The sequence below is a fragment of the Chionomys nivalis genome, chromosome 23 (assembly GCF_950005125.1).
Source record: "Chionomys nivalis chromosome 23, mChiNiv1.1, whole genome shotgun sequence".
Taxonomy (NCBI): Eukaryota; Metazoa; Chordata; class Mammalia; order Rodentia; family Cricetidae; genus Chionomys; species Chionomys nivalis.
The window spans coordinates 2,594,869-2,615,249 of NC_080108.1; the positions used below are offsets into that span (position 1 = coordinate 2,594,869).

Genomic DNA, 20,381 nt, shown 5'->3' on the forward strand with positions numbered 1-20,381 from the left:
CTACACATTACCCTCACGTGATCCCTGCAGTGACTATCAGCTACACCTTACCCTCACGTGATCCCTGCAGTGACTGTCAGCTGCACCTTACCCTCACGTGATCCCTGCAGTGACTGTCAGCTGCACCTTACCCTCACGTGATCCCTGCAGTGACTGTCAGCTGCACCTTACCCTCACGTGATCCCTGCAGTGACTGTCAGCTGCACCTTACCCTCGCGTGGTCCCTGCAGTGACTGTCAGCTGCACCTTACCCTCGCGTGGTCCCTGCAGTGACTGTCAGCTGCACCTTACCCTCGCGTGGTCCCTGCAGTGACTGTCAGCTGCACCTTACCCTCGCGTGATCCCTGCAGTGACTGTCAGCTGCACCTTACCCTCGCGTGGTCCCTGCAGTGACTGTCAGCTGCACCTTACCCTCGCGTGGTCCGTGCAGTGACTGTCAGCTGCACCTTACCCTCGCGTGGTCCGTGCAGTGACTGTCAGCTGCACCTTCCCCTCGCGTGGTCCGTGCAGTGACTGTCAGCTGCACCTTCCCCTCGCGTGGTCCGTGCAGTGACTATCAGCTGCACCTTACCCTCACGTGGTCCGTGCAGTGACTATCAGCTACACCTTACCCTCGCGTGATCCCTGCAGTGACTATCAGCTACACCTTACCCTCGCGTGGTCCCTGCAGTGACTATCAGCTGCACCTTACCCTCGCGTGGTCCGTGCAGTGACTATCAGCTACACCTTACCCTCGCGTGGTCCGTGCAGTGACTGTCAGCTACACCTTACCCTCACGTGGTCCGTGCAGTGACTATCAGCTACACCTTACCCTCTCGTGGTCCGTGCAGTGACTATCAGCTGCAAGGCTTTGGCCTGGAGCCTCATGTGGTGTATGATCACCACCTGCTTATTCTCCACCCCGCTGTACATAAACTCCATTTTATAGGTTTCTTCCATGATCTGTAAGGAAAGACAATCAGTAAAACATCACAGGAGAGAGAGTGCTGCAGAAGATTCCAACCCTAGCTGAGGCGCTATGGACAGCTGATGGCTTCTGAGGAAGGGTGTGGCTCCTGGCAGGCTAGCGACACTCTTGTGGGTGGCCCTAACCCTGGAATATGGACAGAGCACAAACAAGACTCAACAGTTTATTTTTTTAAAAAAGGAGAAACAAAACTGGGTGGTAGAGAGGTGGGGATAGCTTTAGGAAAAGTTAGGAAGAGGAGTATGGATGAATATAAAAATACACTCTATGAAAGTATCAAAGAATTAAAAATATTAAAATAACCTCAAAATTGCCGGGCGTTGGTGGCGCACGCCTTTAATCCCAGCACTCGGGACGCAGAGGCAGGTGGATCTCTGTGAATTTGAGGTCAACCTGGTCTACAGAGCAAGCTCCAGGACAACAAAAGCCCCAGAGAAACCGACTTAAATAACAAAACAAAGCAAAAAACCAAAAACCCACCTCAAAACTATTTTACACACACTTTAGAGAAAAGATCTACAACTATTTTTATTAGATTTTAATACATCTGAAACACGCAGTAATATAAATGCCATCATATAAACTGTGTGAGACTGTGGGCTCTGTATGTGAGCTCCAGGGCCTGAATTCACGTCATTAGGCCTACATACTTCGACCTGCTGAGCCACGCCCCAGGCCCACAAACCGATAATACGTTAGAACAATTTCAGAAATCATGCAATTCAGCTGCCACATTGTATAGAGGATGAAACTCCAAGAGACTCAGATACCTTGTTCATTTATCAGCCTGTAAGGTGGAGGAGACCTGAGACCCGAGCCTTGGTCCTCTGACTCTGGAGCCCAGCACTGGGCACAGTCACCACACAACCCTTCACTAACTTCTATTAGACCTGAAGTCACAGAAGCCCAGTGATCCCAGACAGACGCCCAGCAGAGGGGTCTCCATGTGCTTACCTGTTTTGCTGCTGCTGAGGCCAAATCACTCTGCTTTAGATATAGGGGGGCAGCCACATTCCACAGCTTCTCCTGCAAAGCCTACTCAGACAAACGAGAGAGACAGGCACAGCGGTCACAAAAGGGACACAGACTTGAGATCTGTGCTTTGATTGAGAATTTAGCACACTGTGGGTTTCCTCCCATTCCTTGCACTGTCTAAAAGTGAGTAAGCCTCGCCTACCGCGGAGGTGTCCTCAGATGGCTGGCAGGACAATCAGCTGCTGCACGCTGGGCCCTGGGGCCTTGCTCACAGGGTCACTGCATTAACCCGAGCAACCTAAACCGTCCAGCTTCCAACTGAGATTCCAACCCGCGTGTGGTGTCCTTTGACACACCCTACCACTATCCAATGTGTAAAACTCCCAGCCGGGCAGCTTTCCTAGAGCCTCCTCTCCCAGCTTCTCTCCAATCAGAGCGCTCACTGAGAGCCACAGGTGTCACTCCCCATCCCTCTCATCACCTACGCAGGTCTGGGTACCAACTCCACCTATCTCTGCTGTGGGTATTATTTCAGGGAGTTTCTTCTCCATCTTTTGATTTCCTGTTTTTTTCCTCAGAAAGGGTGACCTTACGGATGCAGCCCAGGCTGCCTCAAACTCATGACCCTCCTGTCTCAGCTTCTCTACTAGGCACCATCAAGCTCAGCTTCCAAGGACCTTCTGACAGCGTAATGAATGACTTCATAGAAACCAGACTAACCCTGTCTAAACAATGCAAGTCACACACATCATTTTCAATTTTCTAGTAGGCATGTTTATAACAGAAAACATACTGGCAAACTAAATTTTGGGGGTGTTTATTTCAACATGGTCTCATCCTATAGTCCAAGCTGGCCTTGAACTTGGCAATCTTCCTGCCTCAGACTCCTGAGTACTGGGATTGCAGGTATGAAATACTATGCCCAGCTCAGTGAAAATGTTTAAAATAAATATAGTCTACTTGGGCCAGGTGTGTAGCACACACCTTTAGTCCCAGCACACAGGAGGCAGAGACAGGTGGATCTCTGTGAGTTCAAGGTCATCCAGGTCAGCATAGAGAAACCCTGCCTCAAAAAAAAAAAAAAAAAAAGAAAAGAAAAGAAAAACTAAGAATATGTATAGAGTCTATTTAATTCAGTATACTGCCATTTTAACAAAAGTGGCACCTTTTTCTGTTTTGTTATTGTTTTGTGTCTGTGCACCACATACACACCTGGTGGCTTTAGAGGGCAGTAAAGGGCACTGGCTCTCCTGGAACTGGAGTTCTAGATGGTGGAGAGCAACCCGTGGGTACTGTGGGCACTAGGAACTGAACCTGGGTTCTCTGAGAAGAACAAGTGCTGGCACCATCGAGAGTAGAAGACAGTAGATGTCATCAGTGGACCGAAGCCAGGACAGGTCCTGAAAGGCTCCGATGAGGAACCAGTTGGTATTCTCATTTCATATTCTAAAACCACAAGCTGGGGCCAACAAGCAAGACTTTACAGGAGTGTAGGTGGCAGTCAGCAGGTTGTTAAGGGCAATGACCAGTTACTTTAGCTATTTCTCTAGGTCATTCGGTTCCTGGTCGCAAGTGAAGACATGCTTGGTAGTGTAAGCAATGCTTTAAGTGAACTGCTAAATAAATCAATAACTCAGTACTTTCTACCCTATGCTACCTCAAGCTGGCTTCCCTTTCACGCCTGCTACGTAAAGTAAGTCTAACCAGTCCAGTGGGTACTTTGCACCAAGGTTCAGTGGCCACACCTATTTGGTAGCACCACACTGAACAGCAGTAGGCTCAAGACTATATGAATAACAGAAAACTGTTACTTCCAATTATTTCTCATGTGCAGGTTTCTACCTAGGTGTGGTTGGAGCAGAATGCTTCTGTATCTTTTTTTTTTTTTTGAGCACATAATAGTACACTGTAAGTATCCTCCCACCCACCACAGACCGCACGATTGAGAATAGCCACAATTTATTAGCTCCTCCCTATCACAAACACACTCCTGGCTCAGGTTCTAGGCTAACAAGAGTGACCAGCACAGTTGAGCAATGTCTTCTCAATCCCCTCTTTTGCTACTGACAATAGTGGATTTTGTTTTTCTTTTTTCAATAAGACAGGGCCTCGTGCCAGCAACCTTGTCCTTTATTCCAGTTCCCACTCTCCTGTCTCCAACTGGCCCTCACCCGCGCCAGGCAAAGGAAACGTTCTGCTGTTCATCTCTATCACCAGCTGCGTTTAGTCTGGAGGTAGTTTTACTAAGATGCCCAGGCTGGCAATGAATCCTGCTGCTTTGGTCCCCCAAATGGGCAGATTACAGGTCTGTGTCAACAAAGGCCTGGGAGGTTGGCCCTTTTAAGAGAAATGAATTAGCCTTTCAATTTTGACAAAATCAAAAGCAAGTTCAGAAAATAGCATGCCAGGTGGTGGTGCACACCTTCAACCCCAAACTCAGGAGGCAGAGGCAGGCAGATCTTTGTGAGTTTGAGGTCAGCCTGGTCTACAGAGAGAGAATTTCAGGACAGCCAGGGCTACACAGGGAAACCCTGTCTCAAACACCACCACCCCTCCTACACCAAAAAAGAAAGAAAGTGTGGGGGCCAGCCATGATAAGCTAAGTAAGGGCAGGTCACCCAAGGCAAGTTCTTATTTCCAACTGTTATCACCTGCCAGAGTAGAACTCGGCCCTGGATAAATTTAATAAGAGGCCTGAGTCTCAGTAGTTTACCCTGAGGCAATACCTGGTGGCAGGACCTGACCACTGCCCAGGAACAGACCATTCAAAGGAATATGTAGGGTTGGAGAAATGGCTCAGAGGTTAAGAGCACTGGCTGCTCTTCCGGAGGTCCTGAGTTCAATTCCCAGCAACCACATGGTGGCTCACAACCATCTATGAGATCTGGTACCCTCTTCTGGCGGGCAGGCATACATGTAGACAGAACATTGTATACATAATAAATAAATAATAATTTTTTTTAAAAAAAAGGAAATGCCTAACATTCCAACACGGAAGATAGGATCACCTGCCAGTGCACATTCACCAGGACACCCTAGACAAATGTCAGCCAATCAGAGGTCCTGAACCTCAGAAAGCCCTCACCCCCATCTTTACTACTATAAAAACCCTATTCTAATTGAGCTCGGGGCTCTCCAGTTATTCCAATACGTTGAACATGGAGAGACCAAGTTCGCAAACTTGACTAAAATAAAGGCTCTTTGCTTTTACATATGGGACTCAGTTTCCTTGTTGGTTTTTGCGGGAACTTTGCGAATTTGGGCATAACAGAAAGAAAATAGTATGAAAGTTTAAATATGAGGCTAATCCCACTAAATGAAACACTCCCTTCTCTTTTGGAAACAGGATTTTATATGGCCCTGGCTGTTGCCCTGAAGCTCCTAATCCTCCTGCCTCAATTCCCATCGTCCAAATGCTGGGACTACAGTGTTCCTGTTTACCCAGTGCTGAGATCAAGCCCGGGGCTTGGGAATGCTAAGCAGGTATTCTACCATCTAAGCTATATAGCCTTTGCTCCAATCTTCAGGATTTTAAACTTAAAATCCGCCCTAATTTGTTGTTGTTTGGTTTTCCAGACAGGGTTTCTCTGTGCAGACCAGGCTGGCCTCAGCCCTGCCGCTCTTATCACAACACCTGGGATTACAGGCGTGCAGCTCCACACCTGCTGCTCTAATTTGAGAATGATAAAAGAATTCTCCTAAAATTAAATTTCCCGTATGTGCTGGATAGTTTTATGTCAACTTGACACAAGCTAGAGTCATCTGAGAGGAGGGAACCCTGATTGAGAAAATGCCTTCTTGGGACTGGGTGAGGCAAGGCTGTAGGGCATTTTCTTTTTTCTTTTTGGTTTTGCTGTCTCTGCCTCCCTCTCTCTCTGTAGACCATGCTGGTCTCGAACTCAGAGATCCGCTGGCCTCTGCCTCCCGAGGGCTGGGATTAAAGACATGTGCTACCACTGCCCAGCTGCATTTTCTTAATATATGACAGAGGGCCCAGTCCATTGTGAGTGGTGCCATCCCTGGGCTGGTGGTCCTGGATTCTATAAGAAAGAAGCTGAACAAACCATGAAAGCAGAGCTTCTCCATGGCCTCTGCATCAGCTCCTGCCTCCAGGTTCCTGTCCTGTTTAGTTCCTGTCCTGACTTCCTTCAATGGTGAACGGTGATAACAAGATGGAAGTGCAAGCCACACAAACCTTTTCCTCCTCAAGTTGCTTCTGGTCATGACGTTTCCTCACAGCAAGAGGAAACTACCTAAGACACTGTATGCGTTCACACTTATTTCAGTAGAGACATGTGATTTTCCCACTGCTGGATGGCTTCACAGAACAACAGTTTTTCCACTTAGGGTCTCAAACACTGCTGATCATTCAAGTTCATTCTTCGCATCAGAATCCATAAACACTGAATCCAAGCAAACCTTAATAAGGAGCAGCTGACACTGAAGATAGGCGGCAGAGAAGTCGGCCACCCCTGCCAATTCAGACTGAAGTTCTCCAAGTCTCTGCAGATCTCTATAGTAAAAACAAAGCCAGAACACAAGCAAGTCAGACAGAGCAGAGGGGTAACAAGTAATGTGGAGATCATGTCACACTGTTTGACCAATACACAGCAGAAATTACTTATGCCCCACAGTATTCATTGCCACGTGGACTATTACAGTGAACCGCAGTGACTAAAGATCTATGACAGAAATACTAAGTATACTATGGTACATCCAATAAAATATTTTACAGCTATTAAAAAACAAGCTGATAATGCTATGTGGTGGCGCATGCCTTTAATGCCAGCACTTGGGAGGCAGAGGCAGGCAGAGCTCTGTGAGTTTGAGGTTGGCTTGGTCCTAGGACAGCCAGGATTACAAAATAGAGAGACCCTGTCTCAAAAAACAAAGCAAAACAAAAGTTGATAATAAAGTATAAGACCCCAACTACGTAGGAACTGTACATGAGGAGAGGGCCAGAGAGACGGCTGAGGAGGTTACGAGGCGCCTGTCACCAAGCCTGACTACCCGAGTTTGATCCCTAGGACCTACCTACATGGTGGAAGGACAGAACCAATTCCCAAAAGTTACTTTCTGACCACCCCATACACAAAAGTAAACTAGCATCAGTAAAACAGCTTCGAAGTTCTATGGGTAAAAATACACAGGGGACAGCTGGTTCAGCGGGTAAAAGCTTTTGTTGCTCTTGCAGAAGATCTAAGTTTGGTTCTCACCCACATGGTAGCTCACAATCATCCTCTTTTTTCCCCCTAGGTAGGGTTTCTCTGCGTAGCCCTGGCTGTCCTGGAACTCACTCTGTGGACCAGGCTGGCCTCAAACTCACAGAGATCAGTCTGCCTCTGCCTCCCGAGTGCTGGGATTAAAGGTGTGTGCACAACCATCCTTAATTGTAGTTCTAGGAACCCAACAACCTCTTATAACCTCCAGAAAACAGCAGCACAAAAGTAGTGCATATATTATATATATATATATATATATACATATATATATATATATACACACACACACACACATACACACACACAGATACGGAAGCAAACACTCGCACATGAAAGATGAAATCTTAAACATTATGCATACATACTCAGCCATTCTCCACTTAATTACTAATTGATATGACTTTGTTTAAGGGAAGACATCCTCGAACCCACTTCTAGGTAGTGAGTCAGATCCAACTAAGTCATCTATACATCTCATCCTCTGGAGGCCAGAGTCAAGATGTCTTCCTCTGCTACAGTTGATGAGCCCCTGGGACCCTCCTGTCTGTGCTCTCAAAAACTAGGGTTGGGCTGGAGAGATGGCTCAGAGGTTAAGAGCATTGCCTGCTCTTCCAAAGGTCCTGAGTTCAATTCCCAGCAACCACATGGTGGCTCACAACCATCTGTAATGAGGTTTGGTGCCCTCTTCTGGCCTGTAGGCATACACACAGACAGAATATTGTATACAGAATAAAAAATAAATACTTTTTTAAAAAAGCTAGGGTTACAGGCACATGAACTACATCTCACACTTTTTTAAATGCTAGAGATCCACACTCAGGATCTTTCCTGCACAGAAAGCAGGAAAGTTATCTCCCTAGCTATTTTTCTTTCCTTTCTTTTTCTTTGCGACAGGGTTTCTTCGTGTAGCCTTGGCGAGCCTCAAAACTCATTCTCCTGCCTCTACTTCTTGAGTGCTGGGATTAAAGGCATGTGCCCCCCACCACCTGGCTAATTTTTCCAAACTCTTAAAAATCTGCTTCCTAAAATGAATATCATATATTAGATTAGACTCCCACTCACCCACCTGGTAAATATCATGTACTCTGTTGGGAATGGACAGTCAGGTTTTAGGGTTATAGAGCTGACTCCTAGTTTTTTGGGGTTTTTGCTTGTTTGTTTGTTTTTAAGATTTTTTGAGACAGGGTTTATCTGTAGCTCTAGAGCCTGTTCTGGAACTTGATCTGTAGACTAGGCTGACCTCAAACTCACAGAAATCCACCTGCCTCTGCCCCCCACTCCAAGTACTGAGATTAAAGACCAGCATTACCACCATCTGGTGCCTCATTATTTCTCAATGGCAAAATAAAAATTCTGTATAAAAACAGTAACCGTAGGGAAGCTGAAGGCTTGGATCACTTGAGAAGCTGTTTTGGACACATCAGACTTTTGTGGCTGGACACAACTGTCCATTGAACCAGCCCCTCTCTTTAACCTCATGCAACCTCAATGGCAGCCCCAGGGTAATTGATGCTGCTTCCTAGAGGCCTTGCTACTAGAAGGAGATGCCCACAACCACGCACAGAGCAATTGATAGCCAGGACTGAAGAAATGAGTGTCCATGGATAACATCATCTCATGTGTTTGAGTGGCCTGGTCCATCCTGATGTCAGTCACACAAAACAAAAGACTCTGGGTTATCCGCATCAATGAAGCAGGATTCTGGTGGCCAGCTAGTCTCTGCAGTTCCCTTATCACAGAGACGTTCAGAACCACTCTATTTCTGAAGCAATTACTGTTAGCAAGATTCTGCCCGTTACTACTGGAAGAACACTGCCAGGCTGATCGTGTGCTGACGCTAGTCTCCTGCCCTGCAGTGTAAACCCCTGCTCTCAGTGCAACCCAATCAGCCACGAGAAGCCTCACCTACAGGACAGGCAAAGTGGAAACTTGCTGACCCCCGGCACAATGCTCTGTGTCCCGGGGGTTTCCTCTGTGCACCTCTCTTGCCCACAAGCCTCAGGAAGCCGCAGTGTAGACAGCCATCAGAAGACGGGATTCTCTAAGCGGATGGACAAAGGGCACCTTCTGTTACTCCTCACCCCAGGAGCTGTAGCTGACCCGTTCCACTGAGCACGAAACCAAACACTAACATTATGTGGTCTGCCCAATGTCAGAGTTAAAAAAAAGTCAAAAAGAGGACACAAACCAGACCTGTCTGAGTCTAAAACTCTCTTCTTTTGATCATTAACATATAATAAACACTCCATTTATTTATTTGCTATTAATTTTTTAAATTTATGAAACATATCAAATACTAATGAGACAAAAAAACCCGAAAAACAGCTATAGTGAATCATATTTCTACACTGTGATCTGGCAGGGCAACAATGCACCTCTCAGAACACACATTAGCAACCCCTGGTCCATAAAGCCAATAAACATTTAAAAAAGCCGGGCATGGTGGTGCATGTCTTTAATGCCAGCACTCAGGAGACGGGTAGAGGTAGGCAGACCTGTCTGATCTACACGGCAAGCTCCAATATCCAGGGCTACACAACAGAGATCTCGTCTCAAAAACAAAGATCTCGTCTCAAAAACAAAATACTCTGGATGTACAGATCAAATGTCTGTGGCTACACCTTCCTTTCAACCTCTCCTACGCTCTAAAAATCAAGGTTATAGTTCGTTCTCTTTGTGATCTGAGCCTGTGCTTTGGATTTCACCTCTCCTTATGCTGGAGGTTTGAGCTCCAGACAAACCGTTAACCAGATAGGAAGCTGGTTCGGGACTCCACGTCTGGTTAGTGATACTCTTCCCTCCCTCACCTGACTGACTTCTACTCAACCTTCAGTGGTTCTCAGCCTTCCTGATGCTGTGACCCTTTAATACAGTTCCTCATGGTGTGCTGACTCCAACCATAAAATGATTTCTGTAGCTACTTCATAACTGTACTTTTGTTACCGCTATGAATCGTAACGTAAATATCTGTGTTTTCCGATGGTCCTAGGCAACCCCTGTGAAAAGGTCATTCAACCTCCAAAGGGGTCACGACCTATAGGTCGAGAACTGCTTCCCATTCAAAGAAGGCTTAGGTGAACCTTCATTTCTTCTAGAGACCCTGCTTATCTACTATAGTAGCAAAGTACAATTCTATATTTTCTATTTATCCAACAAACTCTCATGAAACTAAGAGCCCTCATAATAGGGACTATCTGTTTACCACTATGCCTCTTCTACTAACATAATACCTGGCAAAAGAAAATACAGGGTGTGCATGAATAAACCCCAGCTCTTTTATAGAAGTGCTGTCATGCTGATTGCAAATACACAGAGATCCTTCTGCCTTTACCTTCTGGGTACCAGGATTAAAGGTGTAGCCGTTCTTCAACTCAACAGAAATAAGGGCTATAAAGCTCTGAGAAGCAGGGCCTGATGAGATGGCTCAAGGGTTAAGGACACTGACTGCTCTTCCAGAGGACCTGAGTTCAATTTCCAGTACCCACATGGCAGCTCACACCCATCTGGGGTTCCAGTTTCAGGTGATCCAACACCAATGCACATATAAATGAGTAATTAATTTTTTTAAACCAGTTTTTTAAAAAAAGATTTGTTTATTTATTTATTTATTTATACAGTATCCTGCTTGTAGGCCAGAAGAGGGCAACAGATCTCATTACAGATGGTTGTGAGCCACCATGTGGTTGCTGGGAATTGAACTCAGGACCTCTGGAAGAGCAGTCAATGCTCTTAACCGCTGAGCCATCTCTCCAGCCCAATAATTAATTAATTAATTGTGTGTGTGTGTGTGTGTGTGTGTGTGTGTGTGGTTTTTCGAGACAGGGTTTCTCTGTGGCTTTGGAGCCTGTCCTGGAACTAGCTCTTGTAGACCAGGCTGGTCTCGAACTCACAGAGATCCGCCTGCCTCTGCCTCCCGAGTGCTGGGATTAAAGGCATGCACCACCATCGCCTGGCCCCAATAATTAATTTTTTACAAAGCTCTGAGAGCCGGGCAGGCAGTGACAGCACGCGCCTTTAATCCCAGCACTTGGGAGGCAGAAGCAGGTAGATATCAGTGAGTTTGAGGCCAGTCTGGTCTACTCAGTGGGCACTGGTGACAGTCACAGAATCCAGGAGAACAGGCCTTTACACGTCATCATCTGTGCATCTAGACACAAAGCAGTAAACCACGTCTCTAAAACGACATCGCTCTGCTTAAGTCATCACTATTGTTTATAACAAGCATTTCCGAGTTCCTAGAAGGCACCCCAGACACAGTGGTGAAGACAAAACTCAATAAAATAAAATAAGATTTCTCTGCACTCGTACTGGACCATGTCCAAATTTCCACAGACACGAGAACTTGGCTGCAAGGGCAGTGACTACGACAGGAAAGTTGTTTTACATCAACAGTAACAAAAACGCGGCCCTGGTTGACTATTCTGTATAAAATGCCAATTAACATTTTTTAGCAACTATAAAAATAGTAATTTTTGAAGTTGGGTGTGTTGGTGCCTTTTATTCCTAGTACTTGAGAGGTGGAGACAGGGATCTCTGTGAGTTCAAGGTCAGCCTAGTTTACATAGTAAGTTCTAGGATAGCCAGGACTATATAGAGAGACCCTGTCTCAAGGAATCATCATTCTTTGAATGTACATACGCGTGCTCACATGTGTGCACATGTGTGCTGGGTGTCATCCACAGCACCATTCACCTCCTTTGAGACAGAGTCTGTCTTTGGCCTGGAGCTCACCAATTAGCTTAGACCCAGAGATCTGACTATCCCTAGCTCACCAACACCCAGCAATGGTCTAAGGGTCTGGGCATTGAGTTCAGGCCCTATCATAAACCATCTCCAGAAGCTCAAACCTCAGGCATCATCTGACCTAATCTCTACTCGACACAGGAAATTTTTCACGACTGCATAATCCTCAACATAAACTTGAGAGTCAGACAAAGCTGGACTCAGACCCTGGCCCTGACATGTCTAGCAAACTGGGATGTCTGTCGAGCAGAGTGGGCTCACAGCTGCTTTCCCTCCCAAGTTCTCAGGAGAGTGCCCAGGGCTAGCCACAGCACTAGGGCTACTGCAGATGACGTGAGTTCAGTCCACAAGACCTGGAGTGGAAAAAGAACCAGCTCCTGCGTGCTAGCCTTTGACCTCCACATGTGGGGTGTAGTACACACACGTGCTAGCCTTTGACCTCCACATGTGGGGTGTAGTACGCACACACAAACACACCACACCGACACACACACAAGAAAAACCACAAATAAAACACCAGATCACGAAGGGAACGCACCCCAGCAGGTGTTTACCGAGAACCCACTAACAGTCACAGCACAGCTAAAGACTAAATCGACTTGTTTTTATGCGTTTGCATTTGCTTTAGTGCCAATAAAACAAAACTGTCAAGGACAAGCCCTAAATGCTTAATTAGATGGGAATGAGTCAGGAATCAGCTTATTTTCCTGGGCTCAGGGCCAGCAGCCTCTTTTAGTGGCCTCCAAAACTAAACACTAACATGGAGAAGAGAAAAACACAGCGCTGAGGCTCACTGCACACGAGCTACCAAGAGCAGGGGAGCGTGGCTCCCAATCATGGCTGCCCACAGTGTACAAAAGGTCGGTCAGATATGGGTCATGTGGTCTAGCAGAGCGTATCGGGTATTCCCCAGGACCTTCCTTTATTACCAGATACTAGTGCCATTATTACCCAGATACTAGTCACCTAGGACAAAAACTACTGATCCAGACTCGCCAACGCTAGATATAACCACATGACTTATATTCCAGTCAACACAGAACACTAAAAGCACCTCTGGGGCCTACCTTTCAAAATAAGCGAAACAGAATGAAGCCCCTTTCTTGCCCTTTCCTTTCTCTCACAGGCAAAAGCAGACTAGAAAGAAGGAGCGTGGACTGTCAGGCAAGGGGAAGACAAGGAACAGAGAACAGACAGGAAAAGTGAGCCTGGATCCATGATGGCCTCAGCCCTGCCTCGTCAAACCACTGCTTCTCTGCATTTCTGTTACTCATCTAACAAGAAAGAAAAGTTTAAAATTCCTGCTTTTTAACTATTTTTTTTTCCCCAAGACAGGATTTCTATGTAGCCCTGGCTGTCCTAGAACTCGCTATATAGACCAGGCTGGCCTTGAACTCACAGAGATCTGCCTGGGTCTTCCTCCCACGAGCTGGGATGAAAGGTGTAAGCTCTTTCTAACTATTTCTATTTGCTCTACTCTTTGACTCATGAATAAAACATCACTAAAAAATAATAAACAAACAATTACAATCTAACCCAAGTATAAACAAAATCTCAAAACCACTCAGGAGTAAAGGCCAGCACTCAGAATCTGGATAACAATGGAATTCAAAGCCATCAGGCTGAGCAGGACAGAAACGCTAGCTGTCAGAGGAAGCAGACAAGGATGGCTCACCTGATGGTGAACTCCAGCAGCTCCTGGGCCCCCTGCGGGTCTAGGTGCTGAACACTGTACACCCTGTCGAGGCTCTGCTGCAGGAATTGCTGGGAAGGGTCTTCGTGGGGGGTGATGGCAGGAGAGACGGCTGATGACACCAGTTTTCTCCCTGGCAACTAAAAAATAGCGGAACAGCAGTATCAGCAAATCCTGTGGTCGGCTTATGGGATGGCCACTCACTCACACACGCACGCACACAGACACGCAACGGAGGCCGAGAGGAAAGATGGAGGGAAAAAAAGGAGGAGAAGCCGGGCAGTGGTGGCGCACGCCTTTAATCCCAGCACTTGGGAGGCAGAGGTAGGCGGATCTCTGGGAGTTCGAGACCAGCCTGGTCTACAGAGCTAGTTCCAGGACAGGCTCCAAAGCCACAGAGAAACCCTGTCTCGAAAAACCAAAAAACCAAAAAAAAAAAAAAAAAAAGGAGGAGAAGAACACGAGGCAAAAGACTAGGAAGACGAGCACCAATATAAATGAGAATGCTAACCCAGCCTATCCAATACCACAGTAGGAAGAGAGAATTGTATCATATTTCTGTTGCTGAGCTTAGGAATAGTACTAAAAGTTAATCTGTGTGTTACATTTATTTTTAAGACTTGTGTTTCATTTCATGGGAGTGTGATGACTTATTCCCAAATCACCTTATGAAGCATGCTGTAAAATGTTTTATAGGAAGGTAATTGTAATTCCTGTTCTAATCGTTAGAAGTAGTAACTTCTAAGATTTAAGAAAGAGATGGAGGGCCACTGAGAAGGCTCAGTAAGTAAAGAAACTGACCGTCAAGTCTGAGGTCTTGAGTTTGTCCCTGACGTGGTAGAAGAGAGGCAACTTCCAAAACGTCTTTTGACTACCCACATACAGAGACCCTAGGGAGAACTGATTCCCACTAAACAGCTGGCTTCTCCACACGCATGCCCAGCATGTGTGTGCTCTGCACACACACACACACACAAATTACATAATGTAAAAATACTACAAGTTTACTCCAGTCTAAAATATATTTTTTTTCTTGCCTAACATTATGTAACTAATCCTTAATTGCATGCTCAGCACAGAGAGAAGTGAGTGAAGGAGGGAGTGGGGAAGGGGACACGGTTGGAGGATGTGAACAGAGAAGCACTAGCACAGAAGTCCAGCACTGCAGCACACGCCTATAACCCTCGTATAGGAAGACTGAGGGAAAAGGACTGCAAGTTTGCCGGGCAGGGGTGGCACTCGGGAGGCAGAGGCAGAGGCAGGTGGATCTCTGTGAGTTCGAGGCCAGCCTGGTCTACAGAGTGAGTTCCAGGACAGCCAGGACTATTACACAGAGAAATCCTGTCCTGAAAAAAAAAAAAAAATTGCAAATTTGAGCTAAGCAGCAGAGATCATCTCAAAAGCACAGTAAGAAAGTCCAAGATAAAAAGAGAATATGGACGGATGAATTTTTGTAGACCATATAGTCTGCTATTTAACCACCACAAGGCACTGCAAATCAACAAAGCAGAACACTTGCAGCTTACCCTCAGGGCAGGAACAAGATGAGAGAGGCTGTCTCGCAGGTAGGCGTAGTGCCTGAAGGTGTGGTCCGAGAACAGCGCCGGCATTGTAGGGCAGGTTTTAGCAGCATTGAAGATAAGAACTAAAACTGCAATGTCTGGTGCACAGTGGGTTAAGTGAGTTCAGAAAGCCATACATAGTCTGCTGCCTCACTTCCCACCGCCAAAGTTCCCATTAAGGCCACAATTTCCCAATAATCAAAACAATTTTGATTTACAGTTCAGGGCTGGAGGTACAACCCAGTAGAGTGTGTGCCTAACAGGCAAGAAGCCCTGGGTTCAATCCTCAGAACCACACAACGTACTGGGGCGTGCCTGTGAACTCAGGAGGTCGAGGCAGATGCCAGGTGAGGCAGATAATACCAGTCTAAGCAAACACACCAAGCCCAAGAGACGGTGAAAGCAAGCAGACTTAGGGGAGGATGCAATGGTCCCCGTGTCCTCACTCATTTCAGTATGTCCTATGTTCCAATAAGGATCCCTAAAACTCATGTAGGATCAGGGTCTGCATATGAAGCAAAAGGAGCCTAGGGAGAGTGAGGATGTACTGGGGTAAACACTCTCCCGTTACTAGAAAACAACCCAAGTCCACATCATGCTACATGAGGAAATCAAAACCCACTGAACTTGAACTACAAGCATAGTGAGCATGCAGCCTAGCTCAGAATAGTGCCTCCCTCGGGCCAAACTAAGCACGGCTCAAGACACAGCAGATTATACAGGCTGTAAAATCAGACGTTAAGCTTTAGGGGCAGACCTGTACAGTTTCACGATATGGCTTGCCTCATGGGAAAGTCCTATATCGCTTCACAGGTGTGTGCGTCAACAGCTGGGATAGATCTCTTTTTTTAATAGGCAAATTGCCTTTAAAAAATATTTATTTATTTTTTTTTTGTGCACTGAATTTGTTTGCCTGCATGTATGTCTCTGCGAGGCTGCTAGATTCTCCGTAACTGGAGTTACAAACAAGTGTGAGCAGCCATCTCTCCAGCCCCCTAGATCTGAATTTTTTTTGAGTTACTTTCAGTAACTCAGTTTCTTGGGGCTGGAGAGAAGGCTGAGCGGTTAAGAGCCTGGCTGCTCTTCCAGGGACCTGGTTCAATTCCCAGACCCATATGGCTGCCCTTGCCTCTCTGTAACTCTGGTTCCAGGGCTTCTGACACCGTCACACGGATCTACATGCAGGCAAAACACCAATGCACATAGAAATAAATAAAACTAAAAATAACAAAACTTAAATTTTTTCAAGGGTCAGTGGTGGCACACACCTGTTGTGGAGATCACCTTAACTATGTCGAGGTGTGTTCCATTTTTTATGCTGCATTTGTTTAATGATGTGGGACGTGTGTTTAATTATGAAAAGAAGAGTTCCATTTGTTTCACCTTGCCTGCATAAGGCACCCGATTGGCTAATAAAAAGCTGGATGGTCAATAGCTAGGCAGGAGAGGTCAGGCAGGGCTGGCAGGCAGAGAGAATAAATGGGAGGAGAAATCGAGGCTTGGAGGAGGAACAAGCGAAGGAGGAGAGAACGAGGGAGAGGCCCAGGCAGAGGCCAAGCAGCCGCCAGGCAGCCATAGAGACAGCAGGAAAGTAAGGCAGACAGAAAGAGAGTAAGAAAGAGGAAAACCCAGAGCCAAAAGGTAGATAAAGAGAAACAGGTTAATTTAAGTTAAAAGAATTATCCAGAAACAAACCTAAGCCAGGCCAAGCATCCATAACTAATAAGAAGTCTCTGTGTCATGATTTGGGAGCTGCCTGGTGGCCCAAAAGAAAAAGCCTGGTACACACACCTTGAATCCCAGCACTCAAGAGGCAGAGGCAGACATATCTCTAAGTTTGATGAGGCCAGCCTGGTCTACAAATCAAATTCCAGGACAGCCAAGACTATATAGAGAAACTGTGTCTTGAAAAACTAAAAGAAATAAAGAAATAAAATAAAATAATAAAATCATCAACAACAAAGATAAAATTGTGTGGCAAATTAGTGATAAAATGCACAAAATATATAATGAATACGTGAAATGTGAGAAGGGGTAAATAAAAGGCAAAAATGTTTGTTGCTACTAAATGGCAAAGATGAAAGCAATGAAGGCTGAGAATGGCCACCTCTCTCTCTCTGGCACTACCAGTAAAATTCAGATCTCTGCTACGACAGCAGGACCCATCTGAGCCCAGCAAAGAGGATACACGCCGGGTCATCCATGTCTGGCTCAGCTGTGTCAAAAAACGGGTGGGTGCTCAAGAGCTCTGGCACCAAAGGAAGCACAAGGGTCGGATGCCGGCTCCCCAGGAACTTCAAGCACCTGAAACAAACAGGAACGACATCAGCACATTAGCGAGTGTCTCATCCACATTCCACACTCTACAACTTCAGGCACGTCACCCAATCACTCAGGAACTCAGCTGGCTTCTCTAGAAACGGCATTTACAGAACAGAGGAGCTCAAATGCAGCGCTGTTTAAACAGCAGCAGTTCCTCCAGCTTTCCTGCCAAGAAAACTGACTCCTTAGGTACCAGGGCAACGGTAAGATGCTAAGACAAAGACCATCCAGTTCCAGGGCTGTCCGCTATCAGCTCAACCCACCCATTTCCCAGCAACTGGTCCGCTAACAGTCAAGTGACTCAGTTCTGGTCACTGGGGCAAGGTGAGAAGTCTGGGGGAGCTGTCAGTAATGACTTTCTAAGCACACACAGAAACACACGAGGGCATCCCTTTCTCTAGGTCTCCCGAGGCTGGCTTATGAAGCAACCGTCTGGCAACTGTGACCTCATCAACCACGACTCTCACCCTGACGAGATGGTCAGTCCTGAAGCTCATTCATCATGGATTGCTACGTAAAGATTAGACTTATTGTTTAAGACGTTTTGAGCCAGGTTTTCTGTTTTTTGATTTTTAACTTGAAGTCAAAACAACACAACTGATATCCTAGGGGATGTCCTGAAACCATGTAGCCTTGGCCAGGCTGTTCATAAGGCAGGGTTTAAGAGTGTCATTAGTAAGAACCCAGTTAAAAATAGCTATTACAGTGAAAGGGACGGGCTTTTCCAAGCTGTGTAAAACTACACACGAGGCAACTGTGTGTTTTTATTTTTTTATAAGTTTTGGGTTAGACCTGCTAACAGTTTGGTTACACTGAATTATAAAGAGGGCTGAAGAGGTGGTAAAGAGCTTGGCGCACAGCCTGGACGGATGCCTTGAACACCCATGCAAACAATAACAAAACACAAAACTGAACAGTTTGTGCCTGTAATCCCAGCACTTAGCAGACTGAATCAGGCTGATCCCTGAGTGCTTGTTGAACAGAGAATCCAGGTAACAAGTTCCAGATTCTGTAAGATACCCTGTCATAAAAAAATAAAGTGAAGGAAGTCAGAGAGACGGCTCAATGGTTAAAAGTACTGGCTGCTCTTCCAGGCAACTCAGGGTTTGAGTCCAGCACCCACAGGGCACCTCCAGTTCCAGGAATTTTAAGGACCTCTTCTGGCCTCTAAGGGCACCAGCCATGTATGTGGTATGGAGACATACATACATACCGGCAAAACATCAATATATAAAATAATTTTAAAAAACATCTCCCAATGACAGCTTCCACCATGCAACCATCCTTCATTCTGGGTCCCACACTTCCTGACAGAGCTGGGAACCACCATGCATCCAACCCATGCTGAACTAAGCTTAATAGGGCTGCACAAACACAGGGAAACGGTAAACAGAAAAGCAGACATCAGAACTGTGATCTACAGCCACTGAAATAGCTCAGTGGGTCAAGGCACTTACCGCCCACACTGACAATCCAAGTTCAATCCCCAGAACCACGTGGCGGAAGGAGAGAACGACCCCCACAGCTGTCCCTTGGCCCTCCCACACTCACCATGGCACACACACACACAGACACACACGCACACAAAAATACAAACTGCAATTTTTAAAACGTGATCTAGAATGAGACACCACAGCCCGCATCTGCCAGGAGCTGAGGATGTGGCGGGGTGGCAGACTGCCTGGCTACCACACGGCAAAGACAAGGCTCTCTACCATCTATCCAACACTGACATCAATAGAGGTCTGTGTGCACATACCTTCCAGCACCTTACTTAACCCACGGGTAATCATTAAGAGTTTTCCTTTTCTTTTCTTTTTTGTTTTGTCAAATATGGTTTCTCTGTGTAGTTCTGATTGTCCTGAAACTTAGTCTGTAGACCAGGGTGCCTAAAGCTCAGAGATCCACCGGCCTCTGCTGGTATTAAAGGCATGTGCTACCACAGCCAACTTAGCAGTTTTTCCTTTTCTCCCCACTTCCAAAAAACTTTTATTTTTGTTTGTTGTTTAATGTATATGAGTGCTCTATCTGCATGTTCAACTTTGTGCTAGAAGAGGGCACCAGATCTCATTACAGATGGTTGTGAACCACCGTGTGGTTGCCGGGAATTGAACTCAGGACCTCAGGAAGAGCAGCCAGTGGTCTTAGAGGGCACCAGATCTCATTACAGATGGTTGTGAACCACCGTGTGGTTGCCGGGAATTGAACTCAGGACCTCAGGAAGAGCAGCCAGTGGTCTTAACTGCTGAGCCATCTCGCCAGCTCAGTAGTTTTTCTTTTAACATGAATCCCCCCTCTTTTGGAATGACTTCATCAGATAAGTCCAGTGAAATATGTAAAACCCTGAAACGTATACTTTATATTGCACATATACAGTGCACATATACAGGTAGATAGATAGATAGATAGATAGATAGATAGATAGATAGATAGATTAATAAACAGTATTAATAGTGTGGCTGAAGCCAGTGAAGCTAGAGGTGACTGGGTGGAGAAAAAACTGAAATTTTCTACTCGTAGATCAAATAGAATTTTTTGTTTGTAGGTCAAGTGCCAGCTCTGCCTGAGCGCAATGCTGATGGCTGTAGTGCTGGACATGTGCAGACAGACTAGGGCAGTGTACGAGAAAAAGGAACCTAGGCGTCAGCTCTCCAACCCTAAAGACTGACCTTACCCGACATGATATTTACCAGGTGGATGGGTGGGAAACTGATATGGGATATTCATTTTAGGAAGCAGATTTTTAAGAGTTCGGAAAAGTTATCCAGGTGATGGTGGCACATGCCTTTAATCCCAGCATTCAGAAATTAGAGGCAGGTGGAGTCTGAGGCCGAGTGAGTTCCAGGACAGCCAGGGCTGCACAGAGAAACCTTGTCTTGAAAAACCAAATAAAAAAA

General features: G+C 46.0%; 1 protein-coding gene across 1 annotated transcript in view; it reads right to left on the reverse strand.

The window, feature by feature from the left end:
* The window catches only part of Ints4 (integrator complex subunit 4), a 60,834-nt gene that overhangs the window by 11,461 nt on the left and 28,992 nt on the right, over positions 1 to 20,381 (reverse strand). The window contains exons 13-18 of the mRNA XM_057756489.1: positions 17,351 to 17,466; positions 15,127 to 15,260; positions 13,583 to 13,740; positions 6,362 to 6,455; positions 1,922 to 2,002; positions 812 to 942 (exon numbers count right to left, since the gene is read on the reverse strand). Of these exons, the coding sequence (XP_057612472.1) occupies positions 812 to 942; positions 1,922 to 2,002; positions 6,362 to 6,455; positions 13,583 to 13,740; positions 15,127 to 15,260; positions 17,351 to 17,466 (714 nt within the window). The remainder of the gene's footprint in view (positions 1 to 811; positions 943 to 1,921; positions 2,003 to 6,361; positions 6,456 to 13,582; positions 13,741 to 15,126; positions 15,261 to 17,350; positions 17,467 to 20,381) is intronic.